Source organism: Leucoraja erinacea, chromosome 27 (assembly GCF_028641065.1).
Source record: "Leucoraja erinacea ecotype New England chromosome 27, Leri_hhj_1, whole genome shotgun sequence".
NCBI lineage: Eukaryota > Metazoa > Chordata > Chondrichthyes > Rajiformes > Rajidae > Leucoraja > Leucoraja erinaceus.
In genome coordinates this window covers 31,617,848-31,638,656 of record NC_073403.1, presented here as the reverse complement: position 1 = coordinate 31,638,656, position 20,809 = coordinate 31,617,848, and the positions used below count along the sequence as shown (strand labels likewise).

The window sequence follows — 20,809 nt, the reverse complement described above, 5'->3', positions numbered from 1 at the left end:
CAAATGTTTAAAAAACGATTAGACAGGTGCATGGTTAGGACGGGTTTAGAGGGATATGGGCCAAACGCAGGGAGGTGGGACTGGTGTAGATGGAACATGGTCGGACGGTGTGAGCAAGTTGGGCTGAAGGGTCTGTTTCCACACTCTATCACTCTATGCAGTTCTTTGTTTCTCTATCTACTCCAAGACACCAACCATCTCCCCTGCAATTATGCAATTAATTAATCAAGTTAACATTTTTAAAACAAATTATAAACTTTTAAATGGTATAACATCTCCATTTCTTTATTAATGGAAAAAAAGATATTGTACATAACCTGTGCAATCTCCAATAATGTCATTGCTTATTAATATACATTCATGTTACAGCAGAGGTACCAGATAGAATCATCAGGTGGAAAATGAGAGCTGAAGCTACAATTTCTGATCAATACTTTTTTTAATGTATGTACAAGAACATGTATTTAAATTGAGAAGTCTTAGTGCACTTTATGAAGTGGGAAGAGCAGGGATGAGGGGTGAGACAGGAAGGCTGAGGGAGCTGCTCGTCTTTTACAGGCTGAAGAGATGCCACAAATGTTGTATGGCAATGGGGTGCAGGGCACCGCTGGAGCGTGGGGGGACACAAGTGGGAAATGAAGGGTGGAGCTTTGGGGATAGACTGAAGGCACCAGCAAGCTGCAGATCTCTGGAGGATCTGCGGAGCTGAGAGAGAGGCACAGGGGCAAAGTAGTTCCCCCCCCCCCCTCCCCCCAAGTGGGCCTGAGTACCGTGACTTGAGGAAGTATCCAGTGTTACTAGAGAGAGGGGAATGGAGGCTGTCATCCCCCGATCTGAGGAACCTCCCCAAACTTGAGAACAGAAGCTGGGATCATGCGTTTGCAGGGAGCAGAGAAGCTGCTGTAAAATGGACAAAGAGGTGGGTGGCAGATTCTGAACATACAAGAGGCCCTCACACACACACGCATGGACACAGTGTGGAAAATTAATCTCTTCCCTTTGCCCACACTGGATATCTCAGTTCAGTTTAGTTTATTGTCAGGTACATTGAAAAGCTTTTTGTTGCGTGCTAAACCAGTCAGCAGAAAGTCAATACATGATTACAATAGAGCCATTTACAGTGTAACCCCTTGTCCCACTTAGGAAACCTGAACGGAAACCTCTGGAGACTCTGCGCCCCACCAAAGGTTTCCGTGCGGTTCCCTGAAGGTTCCCAGTGGTTTTTGTCAGTCACCCTACCTGCTTCCACCACCTGCAACCTCCGGGAACAGCGCGGAAGCCTTGGGTGGGGCCCAAAGTCTCCAGAGGTGTCCGTTCAGGTTTCCCAAGTGGGACAGCGGCATAAAGAGATTGGAGAATGTGGAGTGATTGTAATATGTGATGGTAGACCTGTGTCTGTGGCTAGCATGCAAATGGTCGCCTGGGTTGGGCACCATCTTGGAAGCATAAATTGATCACATTTGGTATTTTATTGCTGGACATTAAATTCATCATATTAAGAGCAGGATTTCAAGCTTTAATTCTTGTCAGGTGTCCAGCACCATAGTTAAAGTTTTAAAACATCCGACACCAACGACTACTGTACGAGCAGAGGCTGGAGACTTCATTGCATTCAAAACCAGCAATTTCAGAGTTAATGCTATAAAACTATTCTTAAAACAACAAACCCAGATCCAGTTTGTATTGATTTTAAATAATATACATACCTTTGAGTCTCTTTCTCAAAGCTATTTACAGTGTTCAAAAGCATAGGCTCTGAAGGAATGCAGGAAGCAGGCACAAACATTAAATAAGCAAATTAGCAGAAGCAAACTGCACATTGCCAAAAACATACCTTTGAGTTTTAAGGGATTTGAGTTTTAAGTAGGATTAAAATTAATCCCAAGAAAATGTGCAGCAAACCTCAATATTACCCGCTTACAAAGCCACTTGTCTCAGTAACATGTAAAATGGTTCCTTATTGCAGAAATGATGGTTAAGAGTTGTACACATGATGTAACAACTCTACCAAATGACAATTTGATGAAGTTATTGTACTGGGTGTTAGCCATGATGCACAAAACCAGGTTAAAGAACAGATTGTTCCATCATTCTATTATCCTTGCATGGGGAGCCAAGGCAGATCTTACAGTAATTAAATCAAGATTTTCCGCTGAATTTAATTTTGGTTTGTAAGTATTTTTCCATTTAATCTTTCCATTTAATTGGGATAATCTTCACCAGAGTACCAATTTTTATTAAAGAAAGTGGAACATTTAAAAAAAGGGAAACTATTCGAGTTTTCCATCTCTCAGATTGCTCCCATCCTTAATGTTTACTGTGCAAAAGGCCTTGTCGGTCAATGGGGGATACAACATTCCATACTCGTGAATGGAAGTGAGGAAAGGAGAATAAACCAAGTTTCCAACTTTAATCGTTTTAGAGTGATTAATGCCAGACCATCTAACAGTGTGGAGGAGTTTGCATCAGGGACTGTAACATGTCAGCTCACTACAAGGTCATATTCCTGGCCACGTTTCTGGTCAATGCTTTGCGATGTAGAAACATAGAAAATAGGTGCAGGAGGAGGCCATTCGGCCCTTCGAGCCAACACCACCATTCATTGTGATCATGGCTGATCGTCCCCAATCAATAACCCGTGCCTGCCTTCTCCCCACATCCCTTGATTCCACTAGCCCCTCGAGCTCTATCTAACTCTCTCTTAAATCCATCCAGTGATTTGGCCTCCACTGCCCTCTGTGGCAGGGAATTCCACAGAGGGCAGTGGAGGCCAAATGTACTCTTCTGTCTGGCCTCCTCTAATGTATAAAACATATGCACAAGGCAGCAATGTGTGTGTTGGTCCATGTGCACAGAGCTCCAACAGTGGTGATCTCAGCAGTGTACATGAGCAGTGCGGCTGCACTTCATTAAACCCATCCAAATTTCTTCTGCTAATTCATTCCACCATAAGGTTTTTTTTCATTTCTGATCACTTTTGGTTTGATTCCACCCATCATTCTCCAGCTTGTATCCCCATTCACATTCACACTCTGAATGCCTTGTTGTAACTTTCCCTCATTTGGGCACTTTTACTTTATAAAAAAAAAAGCTTGTGCACGGCACAAACCAGCCATTGGGACCACAGTTTAAGAATAGAGGAAAAATCCATTTAGAACAGAGGAAAATCTTTTTCACAGAGAGTTGTGAATTTGTGGAATTCTCCGCCTCAGAAGGCAGTGGAGGCCGATTCACTGGATGCATTCAAAAGAGAGTTAGATAGAGCTTTTAGGGCTAGCGGAATCAAGGGTTATGGGGAGAAGGCAAGAACGCAGTACTAATTGTGTCTGATCAGCCATGATCACATTGAATGGCGGTGCTGGCTCGAAGGGCCAAATGGCCGAATCCTGCATCTATTGTCTATTTATCTATCTGCTGAACATGCAATAAAACAGTGGCTGTAGTCTGTTGCTGTTTCCACAATTCACTATCACAATGGACCTGGATTTTGGAAGCACTCCAAGTAGCCACAAATACACTAGTGAATTGGACATTCAGTGCAAGTGATCAAAGCATACAACTGTATCCTTTAACCCCACAAAACTATAGATTTCCTGGGCACCTCCCAATAATCCATCCTATGTGACATTATTCAATTGTAATGCTCCATTAGCAATATTCTGCTATAATGACAAACAACAAGGGGAATGAATTGGCACACTCAATGTTGAGGCCAAGGCTTCTCATTGGAGATACAGAGTCAGGCATTCATCCTTTTTCAACCTTAATGTCAGATGCAGATTAAGAATTCATTTATGATTGGCATTACTGGACGGGAGCATTACTGGAGATATTCTAATGACATGGAATAAAGGAGTGTGGTGTCAGCTATTCTTTTGCTAATCCAGTTCATCCTTAACTAGGACTTCAGGGATTAAATTCCTCAGTCCAAAACCCTTCTCCTGTATTCTAAACCCATTGATAATTTACCTCACCTCAGCATTCCGTGGTGTCCTGCACAATGGAGTTTGGCCTTAAAAAATATATTCCATCTTTTAAAACAAAAATGCTTGCTGGTTAATTGGAGTTAGGGGAACAAGTTTGCTCATTGCACTGTCTGTCCTGGTTTCTCAAGCCCAGTGTTGTCTATTCTCAATTTTACATTCTCACCTATTTGTCAGTATTTTTCTTGTTTGAGTAAACTTTCTTCTTTGGTCTAAAGGGTCAGAAGATACTGAGTATTTAGGCTAACGGAGGACTTGGACATCCTGAACAAACAACCACTCACATAATCCCTCACTTGCTTTGCTATCAGAGTCATCAGAATCACTTCACATTGTGGGTTTCAGCAACTCATGCCAGACTTAATCTCCAGTGTTAACTTTGTCCCATTTCAATTGCATTTAAAAAAAAAAAAACATGCATCTTAACTTTAGTACAATCTCACCCAGCAGAATGAAAGCTTCATGAACACAAATCACCATCAGCCTTTGACTGATAAGTTTCCTTATCAATGGTGTCAGGTCTTATATAAAGATGTCTTGAGCAACAGAGAGAGAGAAGCATGTGTTAAAGTGCTGTGTGCAGATTCATTGCAAGCACTTCCTATTAAGTCAAGTCCCAGAAACCACAATTACACAGAGAGAAACAGCTGCAGACAGAAACATCCAGATGTGGCTCCCAGGAGGATCTTGTAGGCGGCATGGCATCTCTTCACCTGCAGGTGAAGGCTGATTTACATGGGTCTGTGTCCGAAATGTTCACCCATTTTAATCTACTTTGAATAATTTCTTGACTGGGCTTGTCTTGAAGTTGAAATAGATCGTGTCTTGAAGTATAGTCTTTGTCATGGCCAAGTTTGCTGGATCTAGTGCTTGCAGACATCTCTGTCTCATTTCACTATGTACACACACACACACACACTGGGCCACTCACACCGTTGCTCATCTGATACCCGCCAACTCCTGGTTTTCATTGAAGAGATTCTGGTACTGATTAAGGATAAACTCAACAATCTGGTTTTGGTAGACCATGTGGACTGCCATGTTTCCCGTTTCTACTTCAGGTTTCAGAAGGGTGGGGCCAAACACGATGGCCATGCTCTGTGACGTCATCCGATTCTGATTCTGATCGTCTACCACACTGCAAGAGAAAGAGAGAGGTATTGAAAACTCTGGAAAGCCTGGAGATAGACACAAAATGGTGGAGTAACTCAGCGGGACAGGCCGCTCGCCTGGAGAAGAGTCAGATTGAAGTAGGGTCTCAAACCATAATGTCACCCATGCCTTCTCTCCAGAGATGCTGCCTGACCTGCTGAGTTATTACACCATCTTGTGTATCTTTGGTGTAAACCAGCATCTGCAGTTCCCTCCTAAACATTTTACCTGAAAGTCTGGAGCTATTTCATGCTCCATTGATTATTCATACAACAAAATAAACAAAATGCTTTGATTTGTCGTGAGGCAGCTTTGTTCTAGAACAGGAGGCAAAAATATTAAATAAACATAACCAGCGCATTGGTGTTTTAATCTCCAAACTGCATTAGTTGGTGTGACAATCATGGGGCAATCTAGAATCAGTTGGTCAGATGCAGATCCAATGACAGAATTTCTTCGTCATTGCTGCAGAGATTGACTCTGAATGTTAAATCTTGTTGATGCAAGATGGAAATACTTGGGAGATACGGCACAGAACCATTCGGCCCATTGGTCCATGCTGGTGTTTAAGTTACCACCCTCCCTTAACTAACGTTGTCAGTATAACCTTCCCTGGTATCAACACCAATGCACATTGTGACAGCACATTCCACATTATAAGCAGTTTCTGCAAATAGCTTCCTCCCAATTCCCAGCTGCGTTTGTTTGTGACTGTCCTTCTATTGTGTCATTCAGAATCTCAAGAATCCTAAAGTACAGGTCACATAATTGTATACAATACATCCAGTCATATATGTAATGCAATAAACATAGCAATCAATGAGTACACAATTATTCATCATGATTTTGAAGGTGGCACAGTGGCGCAGCGGGAAGAGTTGCCGCCTCACAGCGCCAGATAACCAGTTTAATCCTGACTACGGGTGCTGTCTGTGCGTATTTTGCACATTCTCCCTGTGACTGCATGCAGATGATTTTCTCTGGGTGCTCTGGTTTCCTCCACACTCCAAAGACTAACAGGTTTGTAGGTTGATTGGCTTTGGTAACAATTGCAAATTGCCCCTAGTGTGTTGGATAGTGCTAGTGTACAGGGGTCGCTGGTCAGTGCCGTCCCAGTGGGCTGAAGGGCCTGTTTCCATGCTGCATCTCTAAACTAAACTAAAGTGATGAATAGATGAGATAAGGTAAATAGGGGCAGACTGCTTCCAGTAGTTTGGGTGTTCAGAATGAAGGTGTAGATACAACAGTGAATGAATTGAAAACTAGATCGAAGGGCAAGGAAACATCTTTAAGAGGCATTGTGGAAGCGGGGGGGGAATGTGTTTAGAATTATTTGCCTGGATAGACATGGAGCATCGATAAGCATCCGCTGGATCACATGCCCTGTTGCGTGTGGTGATTTTAATGGATCAGCACCAAACATTCTCAAATTGTTGAAAGCAATTGGCACAGGGGGAGTTTCATTGGCAAAAACACCATTTAGATACGAATATGAAATGCTCCCATAGCTGTCTGAGACATAGGAGAGATGGAGGGAGTCAAAAGAGGCGAAGAAAATTATTAAAATATAAGCACGAGGCAGCTGCAACTGGATGTGAGTGGAGGTCGTGGGTTGGGGTGCAGCCATGGTGAAGCAAAAGCTTTCTGCTCTACTAGTTACTAATTTGCAAAAATGTCAACAATCGCCACCATTTCAAAAAGATATGTGTCCCGACTACAAACATACTACTTCACTATATTAACACCATTAGAACATAGAGCGGTATAGCACAAGAGGCCCTTCAGCCCACAATGGCTATGCTGAACATGACAAGACCAATTCCTATCTACCTACACATAATCCATATCCATCCATTCTCTGCATATCCATATACCTATCCAACGTCTCAAATACTGTATCTACTCTCCACCACCCACTGCAGCACATTCCAAGCACTCACCACCCACCCTGTGTTAAAAAAACATGCCCTGCACATCTCCTTTAAACTTTGTCCCTCACTCTTAAACGAAATTTAAAATGTGCCTTCTGGTCTTGGAGTTTTCCATCCTGATAAATAGGTTCTGACTGTTTACCTTATCTAGACCATTAAAGGCAAGTGCGGCCAGCAACTGCAGCCTGGAGTGAATTGACATTCATCGCTGGTGGAGGAGTGAGTGAGTGAGTGCGTGTGTTTCTGATCCAGAGTGCAGGCAATACTCACTTGCGCAGGTGTCTGAAGAGAACTTGCATGGTGTCGTGGTTCGGTGCAGGGAGTGAATTGATTAATTCCTTCATGTAGCCCAAACGCTGAGCAGGATCCAGTTCTGGAAAAGAAATTGCAGCAATTTGAATGTGTAGTGAAAAAAAACACAACATTTAAATTTTGGGAATGAGGTCACCCTCCCAGGGTCGTGTCATGTGCTATACCGAGTTTGCAAGTCCACCAAATATCAGTGCGATGAAGGCTAACGTGACATCCAGTAGAGGGTTGATATTAGTAAATGTTAACATTGGCAAATAGTGATTGCAAGGCCTCCCGTACCAGTATAGCACAGTGGTGCAGATAGGAGAGCTGCTGCCTCACAGCTCCAGTCAACCACGTTCAATACTGACCACCAGAGCTGACTGAGTGGAGTTTGCAAAATTTCCCTATGAAAATTTTGTTCCAGAACAAGGGGTCAGAGTTTAAGGATAAGAGGGAAGTCTTTTAGGACCGAGATGAAAAAATCATTTTATACACAGAGAGTGGTGAATCTGTGGAATTCTCTGCCACAGAAGGTAGTTGAGGCCAGTTCATTGGCTAGATTTAAGAGGGAGTTAGATGTGGCCCTTGTGGCTAAAGGGATCAGGGGGTATGGAGAGAAGGCAGGTATGGGATATTGATTTGGATGATCAGCCATGATCATATTGAATGGCGGTGCAGGCTCGAAGGGCCGAATGGCACCTATGGCACTCCTGCACCTATTTTCTATGTTTCTATAATGCACGAGTTTCCTTTGAGTATTGCCATTTCTATCCAGATCTCAAAGACGATCTGGGATCTGGTGGAATACAAGGAGTTAAAGAATCATAAAGCACAGAAATGGCTCATCAGCCACTTTGTCCATGCCGATCAAGATGCCCCATCCAACCCAGTCCCAGTTGCCTGTGCCCAGCCCATGCCCCTCGAAACCTCTACCATCCATGTACCTGTCCAAGGGTCTTATCAACTGCTTCACCTGGAAGCTCATCCATAGACCCACCACCTTGTGTGAAAAAGGTACCCTTTCAGGTTACTTTAGACTTTAAAGATACAGTGCAGAAATAGGCCTTTTGGCCGACCGAGTCCTAGCCAAATAGTAATCATCCCTTACACTAACAGTATCCTACACAATTGACATTTTTTTTACGAAAGCCAATTAACTTACAAACCTGCACCCAAAGGAAACCCACACAGTCACAGGGAGAACGTACTAACTCCGTACAGACAGCATCCATAGTCACGATCAAGCCCTGGTCTCTGGTACAGTAAGGCAGCAACTCCACCACTGCTTCACCGTGCCGCCCCTATATTAAACTTTCCTAATAAATTCTTATTAAATCTTCCCCCTCTCACCTTAAACCTATCTCCTTAGGTTCTTAGGAAGGCAAAAATGCTGGAGAAACTCAGCGGGTGAGGCAGCATCTATGGAGCAAAGTAATAGGTGACGTTTCGGGCCGAGACCCTTCCTCAGGTTCTTGATTTCCCCACTTTGGGTAAAAGACTGTGTATTTACCCTATCTATTCCCCTACTATCAGGAGGGTGCAGTCATTCAGACTTTTGGACCATTGGGATCTCTTCAGAGGCCGTTCCAAAAGTCACAAGTGCTAACATGTACTGACAATGGAACAATGACATTCTTATTTACAGCCACTGGTGTGAATGCAATAATGGTCTGTACAAAAGGCACGGGTTGCACCTGAAATTGACGGAGCCCAATATCCTAGTAGGGAGGTTTGCAAGTGTTACTCGAGTGGGTTTAATCAAGAGAGGAAGGTGGGTGGGGACCAAAGCAGAAGGACACCAAAGAGAAAGGCTGATGGGAGGTAGACATTATGATTAGTAAATCTCAAAGGAAGGACTGAGTAACAAGGAACTGTTGCAAAGAAAATGCTGGAGTAACTCAGCGGGCCAGGCAGCATCTCTGAAGAACATGGATAGGTGATGCTTTGTGTTGGGACTCTTCTTCTGATTGGGGAGAAAGCTGGGAGATGGAGTAGGATTTAGCCTGGCAAGTGATGATGGATGTCGGCATGGGTGGAAATCCTGGAGGGGGAGGGGGGACATTCCCCCCCCCCCCCATGTTTTGTGACAATCCCCCCCATGTTTTGTGAAACATGTTGCAGCAAAACCGCCACCACAACCTCCGAAGTCAGCCAGCTCCGTGATGGCGCGTACACAAGCTCTGCGACCGGAGCCCTCAAAATCGATTCCAGTTGGAGGCCACCAGCTCCTAGAATCTAGCAGCCCAAGACAAGCTGCAGTTCCCAGGAGAGCTCGCCTGCCCCGGGACTGGCTGTAATTTTTCAAACAAATTGAAAAAGAAAACGCCTGCGGGCCAGATGACGGGTTACGGCCGGATCCAGCCCGTGGGACGTAGGTTGCCGACCCCTGTCCTAGATGCTACACCTCATTGTGTGTCCCCCATGTTTTAAAAGTGATTTCAGCCCATGGTGCATGCAGGTGTTGGTATTATGATAGGTCGGAGAATATTGATCTCATACGACAAGCAGGGAGAGGGAAAGGAATAGCATGAAACTAATGGCCTGAAGTGTGTTTAATGTAACGCAAAGACTATGGTAAGTATAGCTGATGAACGTAGAGCCTGAATCAGTGCTTGGAACCATGATGTTGGAGGCCATTATAGAGACTTGTTTGTTAGAGGAACAAACGACAGCTCATTGTTCCAGAGTTTCAATACTTGAGAAGGGACAGTGAGGTGGAGGAGTTACTCGACACATCAAGGATTCAGCAGCATCGGAGACATGGAAGGATTGTCCACTGAGGCTATATGGGTTGAACTCAAAATTAAGAAAGGCATAGTCACTCTAATTGGATTGTACTATTGGCCTTCCAATAGATAGAGATAGAGACAGGAGAGAAACATATTTTGACAGATCACAGAAACATGCCAAAGCAACAGGCTGTCACACTGGGCAACTTTAACTCTCCCAATATTGATCGGGACTTGGTCAGTGCTAAAGGTTTAGATGGGGCAGAATTTGTGAGGTGGATCCCAGAGGGTGTCCTGAAACAGTATGTGGGGCCTGTTTCCATACTGTGTCACTCTCCCCTGTCCAACTTGAGAAGAACCACAATGAACTGGGTAGAGATCGTTAGAAATAAATTAAAAAAACTAACAGTTCAGTAAAGAAGCAAGCAGACTAAAGCTTAACATGACAATTATTTAATTCATATTAAACATATTCCTTTCTGCCAGGCATGCAGCAAAATAAGGAAGCCACAACCAAGGTCCATAGAGTCATACAAATCTGCATATGTTTGTCATGGAGCCCATTACACACCCTGGCTGCTTGTGACTGTAAACACACTGCATAAATTTAGAGAGTCATAGAGTGATACAGTGTGGAAACAGGCCCTTCGGCCCAACTTGCCCACACTGGCCAACATGTCCCAGCTACACTTATCCCACCTGCTTGCGTTTGGTCCATATCCCTCCAAATCTGTCCTATCCATCTACCCGGTGGGCGGCGCGACTCATGTCGCAGCGGCCTCTGCAGTCCGTCTGTCTTTTTGTTATTTTTTGTCCCGTTTTAATGTAGTTTTATTTAATTTTTTGTGTGGGGTGTGTGTATGTGTGTGTATGTGTGTGTGTGGGGGGGGGGACTTTTTAAGTCTTTCCCCTGCACGGAGAACCCAACCTTTCCCTGTCGGGTCTCCGTTGTCGTTGGGGCTGCACCGTGGAGTGGCCTCCAGCAGGTACGTTCTGGGGCTCCAGTCACGGAGCTGCGGAGCTATTCACCATCACGGAGCTGGCCGAGTCCGGAGCGGGAGAGCGGTGGTGGCGCGCTGCTGCGACCCGACCCTCGGAGATTCGGGGGCTTACCGCAGGTCTGGTGGAACGGTGACACCGGGAGCCCGCGGGTCCCTGCTGGGAGACCGCTTTTCGGGGCTTCCGCAGCGGCGACTTCTCCCGCCCGAGTAGCGGGGTCGAGGATGTCCTGGAGCGGGGCCTTACATCATCGCCCGGCGTGGCTTCAACGGCTGCGGGACTTTGCCGGCGCCCGCCCGGGGCTCCAACAACAGGACCCAGAGCGTGGCCTTGCATCGCCCGGCTTGGCGTTAATGGCCGCTGACAATTGTTATCGCCCGCCGGGGGCTCTGACTTTGACTCCGACATCGGGGGGAGAGGGAAGTGCAGGGGAGAGATACGTTTTTTTTGCCTTCCATCACAGCGAGGTGGAGATGCGCTGTGATGGATGTCTGTGTAAATTGTGTTGTGTCCTGGGTCTTTTTTTTCTTGTATGTATGACTGCAGAAACAACATTTCACTTGAGCCTCTATGAGGTTCAAGTGACAAATAAATTGTATTGTATTGTACCTGTCTAACTGCTTCTTAAATGTTGGTATCGTCCCAGCCTCCACGACCTCCTCTGACAGCTTGTTCCATGCATCCAGTACTCCTTGTGTGAAAACGTTACCCCTCTTTTCCCCTTCATCTTATGTCCTCAATTCACCTTCTCTGGGCAAGAAACTCTGAGTGTCTCCCTGATTTCATATACCTCTTTAAGGTCACTCCTTATCCTCCTGCGCTCCAGGCAAAGGTCCTAGCCTACTCACCCTCCCCAACTCACACCCTCTAGTGCTAGTGAGGAGAAATTGCAAGACAAATCTTACAATACATGTTCCTGCTTTATGAGCTCAATATCATTTTTACAGCAGTATTAAGAATGCCCTTTTAGAATAGCACTATGATCACGCTATCCCCATTTCCTCTGTAGCCGTGAAGTTTTCATAGTTTTCCCTTTGTATAGGTAGGTGTTGGTCAGTAGATGGGTCTACAGTCTAGCTACACAATCACCACTCAATGTTATCTTTATTCAATCATGAACTGAGCACAGACACACAAGGAACAGCAGTAATTGGAATTTTAAGCAAATCACAAACTGCTGGAGGAACTTGGGTCATGCAGGATCTGGGGAGGGAAGATGCAGGTATCATCTCGAGTTGGGACACTTCTTCAGACTGCTGAATGCAAGCATTGAGGAACTGAAGAAATGACCCCGTTCATTCCCTCCCCAGATGCTGCCGGAACCCCTGAGTTCCTCCAGCACTTTGTGTTTTGCTCATGAAGTGATCACAGGCAATTTAGCAATAACTGTGAGCAAAAGTAGCAGCTGCAAAGAGTGATACGATCGCAAAACCATCTTCCATTTTTACTTACTGATTGCGGCAATGAAATTGTTGAAGTAGTTGAATGGAAAGAGTGGCTCCGGCAGCTCCCTGAAGAAGAGTTTCAAAGCCCCCGTGATAACGTGAACATCATCCCATGGGCCCTCCTCAAGGTTCACATTCTCATCTGGCCAGGAAGAGGGAAAGTACCATCATGATCAGCTTCCACTGTGTTGTCCCCAGGTCAAATGCTAACCGCTGCCCAGGGCAAAGGTCAACCCCATCCCCAGACCAAAGGTCAACCTCATCCCCAGGGCAAAGGTCAACCCCACTCACAGGGCAAAGGTCAACCACACTCCTAGGGCAAAGGTCAACCCCATCCCCAGGGCAAGGTCAACCCCACTCCTAGGGCAAAGGTCAACCCCACCCCCAGGGCAAAGGTCAACCCCATCCCCAGACCAAAGGTCAACCCCATCCCCAGGGCAAAGGTCAACCCCATCCCCAGACCAAAGGTCAACCCCATCCCAGGGCAAAGGTCAACCCCATCCCCAGGGCAAAGGTTAACCCCATCCCCAGGGCAAAGGTCACCCCCAGGGCAAAGGTCAACCCCATCCCCAGGGCAAAAGTCAACCCCATCCCCAGGGCAAATGTCAAACATTTTTCAGTGCAAATGCCAATCCTCCTCTCCCAAGGATTCATGTTTCGGCTACAAATGTTTACACACAAGATCATCGCCACGCTGCATGGTATTGGGTCTTCCCCAAGCTGACTAGCAGCGATCTCGGTTCCTACCACTCCTTCAAAGCACCCCTGCCATATTTATTACGTTAACTGTACCCTATACAGATGCCCCCTGACTTACGTAAGGGTTATGTTCCACGGGCCCTCGTGCAAGTTGGATGGAAAGCAAGTTCGAAACAGATGTGTCACTATGCACACATACATCTACTATTCAGCACGGGGGTGGGGGGCTCCAGTGAGGAGACCACGGGGGCATCAGTGGGCTTAAAGATATACTCATGTTAATGTGAGTTTACATAAGTCACCTACTACACAAGTGCCTGTAAATACAAACTGTTGGCGTGTGAAAAACACCATCAAAATATGACGGTGGCTTACCGTGATTGATATTGAACCGCAGTTTCTGAATGACAGCCAGATTCCCACTGACTCGGTACAAACCATCAATGTCCAAACCTATCAACAAAGGGAAGTCAGTAAACAACCTCTGCATGGACCATCCTCAGTTAGAATTGCACTGAAAACATTGAATTCACAACACGGCTATCAGAGGCAGCTGTAGCATTCCCCTTTCCATTAAATTGAAAGATAAAGCATGGTAACAGGCTCTTCGGCCCACTGAGTACATACCAACCATTGTTCGCCCATTCACAGTAGTTCTACGTTATCCAACATTCTCATCCACTACCTAAATACCACAGGCAATTTACAGAGACCATTTCATGAACAAACTCTCTTGTCTGAGATATGGGAAGAGACCGGTGCATCCAGCTGATGCCCACGTGGTCACAGGGAGAACGTGCATCTGCCGACATAATCCGGGTCTCTGGCATTATGAGCCAGCAGCTCTACCAGCTGCACCACTCCGCCACCAGTTAATTAGCACCAAATCATTAATTACAAGGAAATGAGGAGTGGACACAGCAATGACAAGGATTGAAGACATCAATTGGGAAGTGCAGAGTAAGGAGATTCAAATCACCACATTCCTCCAGTTATTCATCCTCCATGTAAAGCATGGCCGTCCGAAGGGGAGGTGCGTTGGGTGCGAACGCACCCCCTTTTTTTCCCTTAAGAAAAAATTCACCAAAAAAAAAAAAAATCGAAAAAAAAAACCCGAAAAAATAAAATCAACGTTTCCACTTTGGAAACGGCCAGTTCTCTGTTCTCTCGTCCCCGGGCGGGAGTGGCTGAATCTGAACCCAACGGCTGTAACCCCAACACCAGTCGCCGTTGCCCGCTCTCTCCTCGCCTCCCCCCGCCGCCGGGGCCCAAGCCATCTTCCCCCCACACCACCCCCACTGATCCCCGCTGGGCCCACGCCACCCCCACTGGGCGAACATCACCCCCGCTGGGCCCACACCACCCCCGCTGGGCCCACGCCACCCCAGCTGGGCCCACACCACCCCTGCTGGGCCCACTCCACACCACCCCCGCTGGGCCCACTCCACCACCCGCTGGGTCCACGCCACCCCTGCTGACCCCTACTGGGCCCACGCCACCCCCGCTGGGCCCACACCACCCCCGCTGGGCCCACGCCACCCCAGCTGGGCCCACGCCACCCCTGCTGGGTCCACGCCATCCCCGCTGGGTCCACGCCACCCCTGCTGGGTCTATGCCATCCCCACTGGGTCCACGCCACCCCTGCTGGGTCTACGCCATCCCTGCTGGGCTCACGCCACCCCTGCTGGGCCCACGTCACCCCCGCTGACCCCTGCTGGGTCCACACCACCCTCGCTGACCCCCGCTGGGCACACGCCACCCCCACTGACACCCTCTGTGTCCCCGCCGCCCCCATGGGGCCCACGCCACCTTCATCTTCGCCCCCCCGCGCAAGAAAGAGGGGGGATGTGCGAGGGGGGAAGGGGAGAGAGAGAGGGGAAGTGAGAGGAGAGAGAAATGGGGAGGGGAGAAGGAAAGGGGGATTTATTATTATTATTATTATTATTAATAACATAGTGAGTCAGACATCTGGAAAGTATGGAATGCAAAGTGTTAGAAAGAGTTAATTGTGTTATGCTAAAAGAGTCATAGTCACAGGGCGCGGAAATAGACCCTTTGGCCCATCTCGTCTGCTAGCCAAGATGTCCTATGTAAGCTCATTCTATTTGCATTCAATTGGTCCATATCCCTCCAAACTGATTAAAGAATGGAGAGGAAGAATATGGTTATTGTAGAGAAATGACAGGGAGGATTATCTTTCCTGTTAACGTGTGCCATTGGATATTTCAGAGTAATCATGAAAAATCGAGCTGAAAATATATACTTCTGCTAGGAAGAAGTAATCCAAGACTTAACCTCCACACATGGGTGATGCGACCATTACCTCGTCTCTCAACATCCTGGATGCATTTCTGCACAAAGTGTGGCAACGTGGTGCCCTCTCTTCGGCACAGGTCCGCCAACTCACAGCCAAATACCTGGTCTGCAAAACAAAAAACCAGACAGCGCTGAGTCTTTGACTTTGACATTGAACCACAGCAGCCACACTGCAAATAGCCCAGCAAAGGAAGAGAGCAGGAAAAGAACAGAGATCAAACTGAATACAGCCAACATACAGCAGTGGAACTGTCACCCCATAGTCCGCCTACACCCACACAGAGAACACCAATGCAAGATAGATACAAAAAGCTGGAGTAACTCAGCGGGTCAGACAGCATCTCTGGAGTAAAGGAACAGGCGACGTTTCCGGTCGAGACACTTCTTCAGACATAAATGTATTCTGCTCCAAATACATTGATATACTGTAAAAATCTTGTATCCCCAGTCTAGAATTCACATAGACCTCACAAAGAATTCACAACAATGTATATCATTATATTAACACTGGCAGCATACACGCAATACATCAGTTGCATACGCTGCAGTGAAAAGTATTTGATAATGGGATTGCTCTGTTAATCAATGGGCTGAATGGATTTTTTGCATGTTACTGGCGATATAATAACGTACATTAACATAATTGTGCTTAGGCATCAATGAAGCTGCACACAATAAATTGAATAAAAACATTAATAATGGGAAACCTAAGTATATTATTGTAGATTAGTTACATCGACCATCACATTCATATTCCATTGAAGTAATACCAGCCTGCTGATTATTGGGGCAAGGGATCAATATTGGGCTAAGCTGGACACTCATTGAATAACACGAGTCACTAAGTGACTCTGAAATATGATTGTCTATACCATTTCTGAGGCCAGCAACATTTGCCCGATATCATCCAACATTTCCTCCATCAAACAATTCCTCTTTTCCAGATCCATGTGCACAGAGGTACAGTGAAAAGCTTTTGTTGTGCGCTAAGCAGCCAGTGGAAAGACAATATATGATTGCAATTGAGCCATTCACAATACACAGATACATGGTAAGGGAATAACTTTTATTGCAAGGTAAAGCTAATAAAGTCCGATCAGAGATAGACCAAGGTAGATAGTAGTTCAGGACTGCTTGTGGTAGGATGGTGTAGATGCCTGATAACAGCTGAGAAGAAACTGTCCCTGAATCTGGAGGTGTGCGCTTTCACACTTCTATATCTTTTGCCCGATGGGAGAGGGGAGAAGAGGGAGTGGCCAGGGTGCAACTCCGCCTTGATTATGCTGCTGGCCGTGCCGAGGCAGCGTGGTGTATAAACGGAGTCAATGGAAGGGAGGTTGGTTTGTGTGATGGTCTGGGCTGAACTTCATCCAATGCAATCGGAGAAACACATACATCATAGCACACATTGTATGGACCTCATCAAGAGACTGCCATCGTGACCATGAAGCACACAGTCTAAAATTGGAACGTGCGCTGACTGAATACATATTGTAGTAAAAATATACGACCGTTTGCTTTCTGCGATCCTCACCGCGGGCTATATTTTCCTGTGGTCTGTTCACCCAGTTGCAACAGGATGTCCACCGCTTACTGCTGCATTTGTGCAGGCAGTAATTATTTAGTGAAAGGACAGGGATGAAAAACCATGCAGAACCTTGGGGCTTCTGTCCAAAAACAGATGCAGCTCGCTCAACCTGCAACATGGTGACAGAGTAAAATGCGGCCTGCACCAAAGTGGATGTCAGTGGATGCTGATCAGTTTGTTACCAGGATTAGAAATAATGAGTTCAATTGAGACACCATTTAATTCTGAGATGCTCCAGATAAAGCAAAGTGGCTGAAAATAAATGGCTGCCTCAACACTGCCCACAGTTTCTGGGCAGTCTAATACCCTTACCTTGGATATAACCTTTGTCCCTCACAGTCTGCAGCGTAGGTCTCCGCTGTAGGAACTTCTTTAGTTTGGTTTTTATTTTCTTGGTGTCCGCAGTTTCGGTGCTGACCACAGGGTTCTTGTAGACAGCTGTTGAAGAGAACAAAGCAGCCCATCAACTCCAGCAAAACATCTTAGTATTAAGCACACCGAGAAAACACAAGTAGAATAAGTGGTAAAGGTGTATGGTATGCTTTCCTTCCTTCAAGAGGCAACAGAGGGTGGTGGGTATATGCAATGAAATGCCAGAGGAGGTAGTTGAGGCAGATACTACAACAACATTTCAAAGTCAGGATTTTGGACAGGAAAGGTTAGAGTGGTCTGGGCCAAACATAGACAAATCAGTCTAGCTTAGATGGAGCATCTTGGTCAGCATGGACGAGGTGGAGCGAAGGGCCTGTTTCTGTGTTGAATGACGCGATGACTTCCGTTGTTATACATATATACTTGGATGTACACATAGATGGGTTGGTTAGAAAGTTTGCAGATGACACCAAGATAGCTAGGGTCGCAGACTGTGAGGCAGTCAAGGTATACAGTGGGATATAGATCAGCTACAATAATTGACGGAAAAATGGCAGATGGGGTTCAATCCAAGCAAGTACGAGATGTTGCACTTTGGGAGGTGAAATGCAAGGGGAAAATATACGATAATTAGCATTGATGTAGAAAAGGATCTTGGGGTCGAAGTCCATAACTCCCTGAAAGTGGCAACACAAAGAGGTAGAGTGTTGAGAAGGCTGATGGTATGTTTGCCCTCACTGGCGGGGGCATTGGTGGGGGCATTGTGCGCATGGGTCCGGAGGTCATGGTGTAACTTTGAGTCAGCTGCATTTGGAGTAATGCATGCAGCTCCTGTAACAAAACAGGGCTCGTTGGAAAGCATGAGGGGGTTTAACAGAATGCTGCCTGGAATAAGGAGGGCTAGCTATAGGGAGAGAGTGGACAGACTTGAATTGGTTTTCTCTGCAACATGCTGGAGGTTGAGGATACAAATGATAGAAGTATCTGTAGAACCGATAGATCAGCCACGATTGAATGACGGAGTAGATTTGATGGGCCATATGGCCTAGTTCTGCTCCTATCACTTCTGACATGTATATAAAATTATGAGGGGCCTACAGAGTGTTTGAGGTCAGGACATTTTTCCCCAGGATTGAAATATCAAATACACATAGTTTTAAAGTGAGTGCGGCAAATTTTAAAGGAGATGCGAGGGGCAGTTTTTTTTTTACATTGATGGTGGTAGGTGCTGGAATGTGCTGCCAGGGGTGGTGGTGGAGGCAGATATAATAGTGGTGTTTAATAGACTTTTGCATAGGCATATCAATATGCAGAGAATGGAGGGATCTGGATCATGTGCAGGCTGATAAGAATTGGAATTGGCATTATGTCGGTACAGATATTGTGGGCCGAATGGCTGCATTGTTCTTTGTTCACTATTCTATGTTCTCCACGTAGATGGAACAAGCTGTCAGAGAGGGTGATTGAGGCAGGTACAATAACAACATTTAAAAAACATTTGGACAGGTACATGGATAGTAAAGGCTCAGAGGGGTTTGGACTAAATGCCATCAAATGGGATTAACTGAGGCAGGCAACTTAGTTGGTATGAACGAGTTGGGCTTTAGGGCCCTTTTTCACGAGTTATTAATCTAAGACTCTAAACAAATGACCAGGATAAGACACTGGATCACTCTGAGAAACTGTTAGATGCAGTAATGGAATGGCAGCATGGCTGATGTTCAGGGAAGGCGGTGAATTAATGGACGTTCTTGGTCAAAACTGATCATGATAAAACCGTTCTGGAAACATTGTCTAAGAGGGAATAGTGCTCATGATTAAGTCTCTAGCCCAATTTCTGTGCAAGGAACATGGATGGCTACATGGAACAAGCAGAGAGATGTGCAATGGCCAGACCCACTGGTGGACAGTGACACTCGGGCCTCACCACTCCACGAGGCAACTTTACGACGGGTATCGGGCAGGGTAGTACAGCAATGGGCAGAGATGAAGAGGGTGGAGGCATTGTGCTACATGTCAATAAATTCATTTATTTTCCAATCAAGGCCAATGCTCCTGAGGTATTTTATACTGATGTTGGAAACACAGGGGATTAAATTACACTAGACCAAATGCAGACCCCCAACGCAGCCGTTCCCTATCCGTAAGCCCCACGGGAGATGTGGTCCTCCAACTCAAGCTGTTCCCAAACATAAGATTCCAGCACTCAGCAGTGCGGCTGTTTCTAAATGGCGGCAGTAGCCGTTATGGTCGCTGGCCAGCAGGAGGCGACAAAATTAGTGAAGGGGGGGGGGGGGGGGGGGGTGGGGGGGGGGGGGGGGGGGGAGAGAGAGGATTTTATTAAAAATGTGTACATAAACATGACGAAATTTAATCAGGAGTGGATACTTGGAATGAAAAGTGAAATCTCTACCGAAATGGAAAAAATTGCGACGTTTCTGTGTCTGGTGTTGTTGGCACACACGCACACACACAGTTTTAAATATAGATAGATACATAATAACTGACATATAGACGTATCTGTTAATCTTATGGAAATAGAATTGAGCGGGAATTGAACTACATTCAAAATTGATATACACTCCAACCCCAAGGTGTAGGACAGTAGCAATCATTCCCATATTTTCCCTTTCACTGGAGTACTGTGTGTGCTCTCCCCACATCCACTCTATCCAAGCCTTTCACTATTCGGTACATTTTGATGAGTCCCCCCCCCCCCCCCCCCCCCCTTTGATATCACGGATTGCAAGTGCAGGACAAAATGAAAGGTATGTCGTTTATTTAACATATTATCTTGCTTTTTGGTGTGGCTTGCCTGCCAATATGGGCTTAAAATCTATGGCAATGGCAACATTCCAATCGGTCACATGCCAGAAACATCCACTCTCAAGATAATCAAAAATTCATTATTTTATTGCACAATCATGTCATAAGAACATCTAAATCATCTATATTTTTTGTTATTGTCTATCCATGATCAATATTTTCCTACTAAATATCCACAGTACAGTTTTAGTTAGATGTATTGTGCAATAAATAATTATTTTGATTATCTTGAGAGTGGATGTTTCTGGATTAATTTATGGGAATTAAACATTAAACACCTTCCATTTGGCATATAAATTCATGACAAAGTGAGATTTAAAAATCATGTTATATTGTGAATTCTTGTGTGAATGGGATCAGTTTGTTATTTGTTATTTGGATACTTAGGCTTTTTAAAAATGTTAGCCTTTTCTTAAGAAATGGATAGATGTTTAGATCTAGTCATTGAATTTAGATGAAACTGATGAATATGAGA

The 20,809-nt window shown here is 45.6% G+C and overlaps 1 protein-coding gene across 4 annotated transcripts in view; it reads right to left on the bottom strand.

Moving 5' to 3' along the window:
• Positions 1-256: 256 nt before the first annotated feature.
• Positions 257-20,809, bottom strand: part of LOC129710404 (rho GTPase-activating protein 27-like) — a 257,949-nt gene continuing 237,396 nt past the window's right edge. For all 4 annotated transcript variants that reach the window (XM_055657383.1, XM_055657379.1, XM_055657380.1 and 1 more), the window contains 6 exons: positions 17,449-17,574; positions 15,556-15,654; positions 13,608-13,685; positions 12,541-12,675; positions 7,337-7,439; positions 257-5,121 (listed from right to left, as the gene is read on the bottom strand). In XM_055657383.1, the coding sequence (XP_055513358.1) occupies positions 4,923-5,121; positions 7,337-7,439; positions 12,541-12,675; positions 13,608-13,685; positions 15,556-15,654; positions 17,449-17,574 (740 nt within the window). In that variant the 3' untranslated portion in view covers positions 257-4,922. The remainder of the gene's footprint in view (positions 5,122-7,336; positions 7,440-12,540; positions 12,676-13,607; positions 13,686-15,555; positions 15,655-17,448; positions 17,575-20,809) is intronic.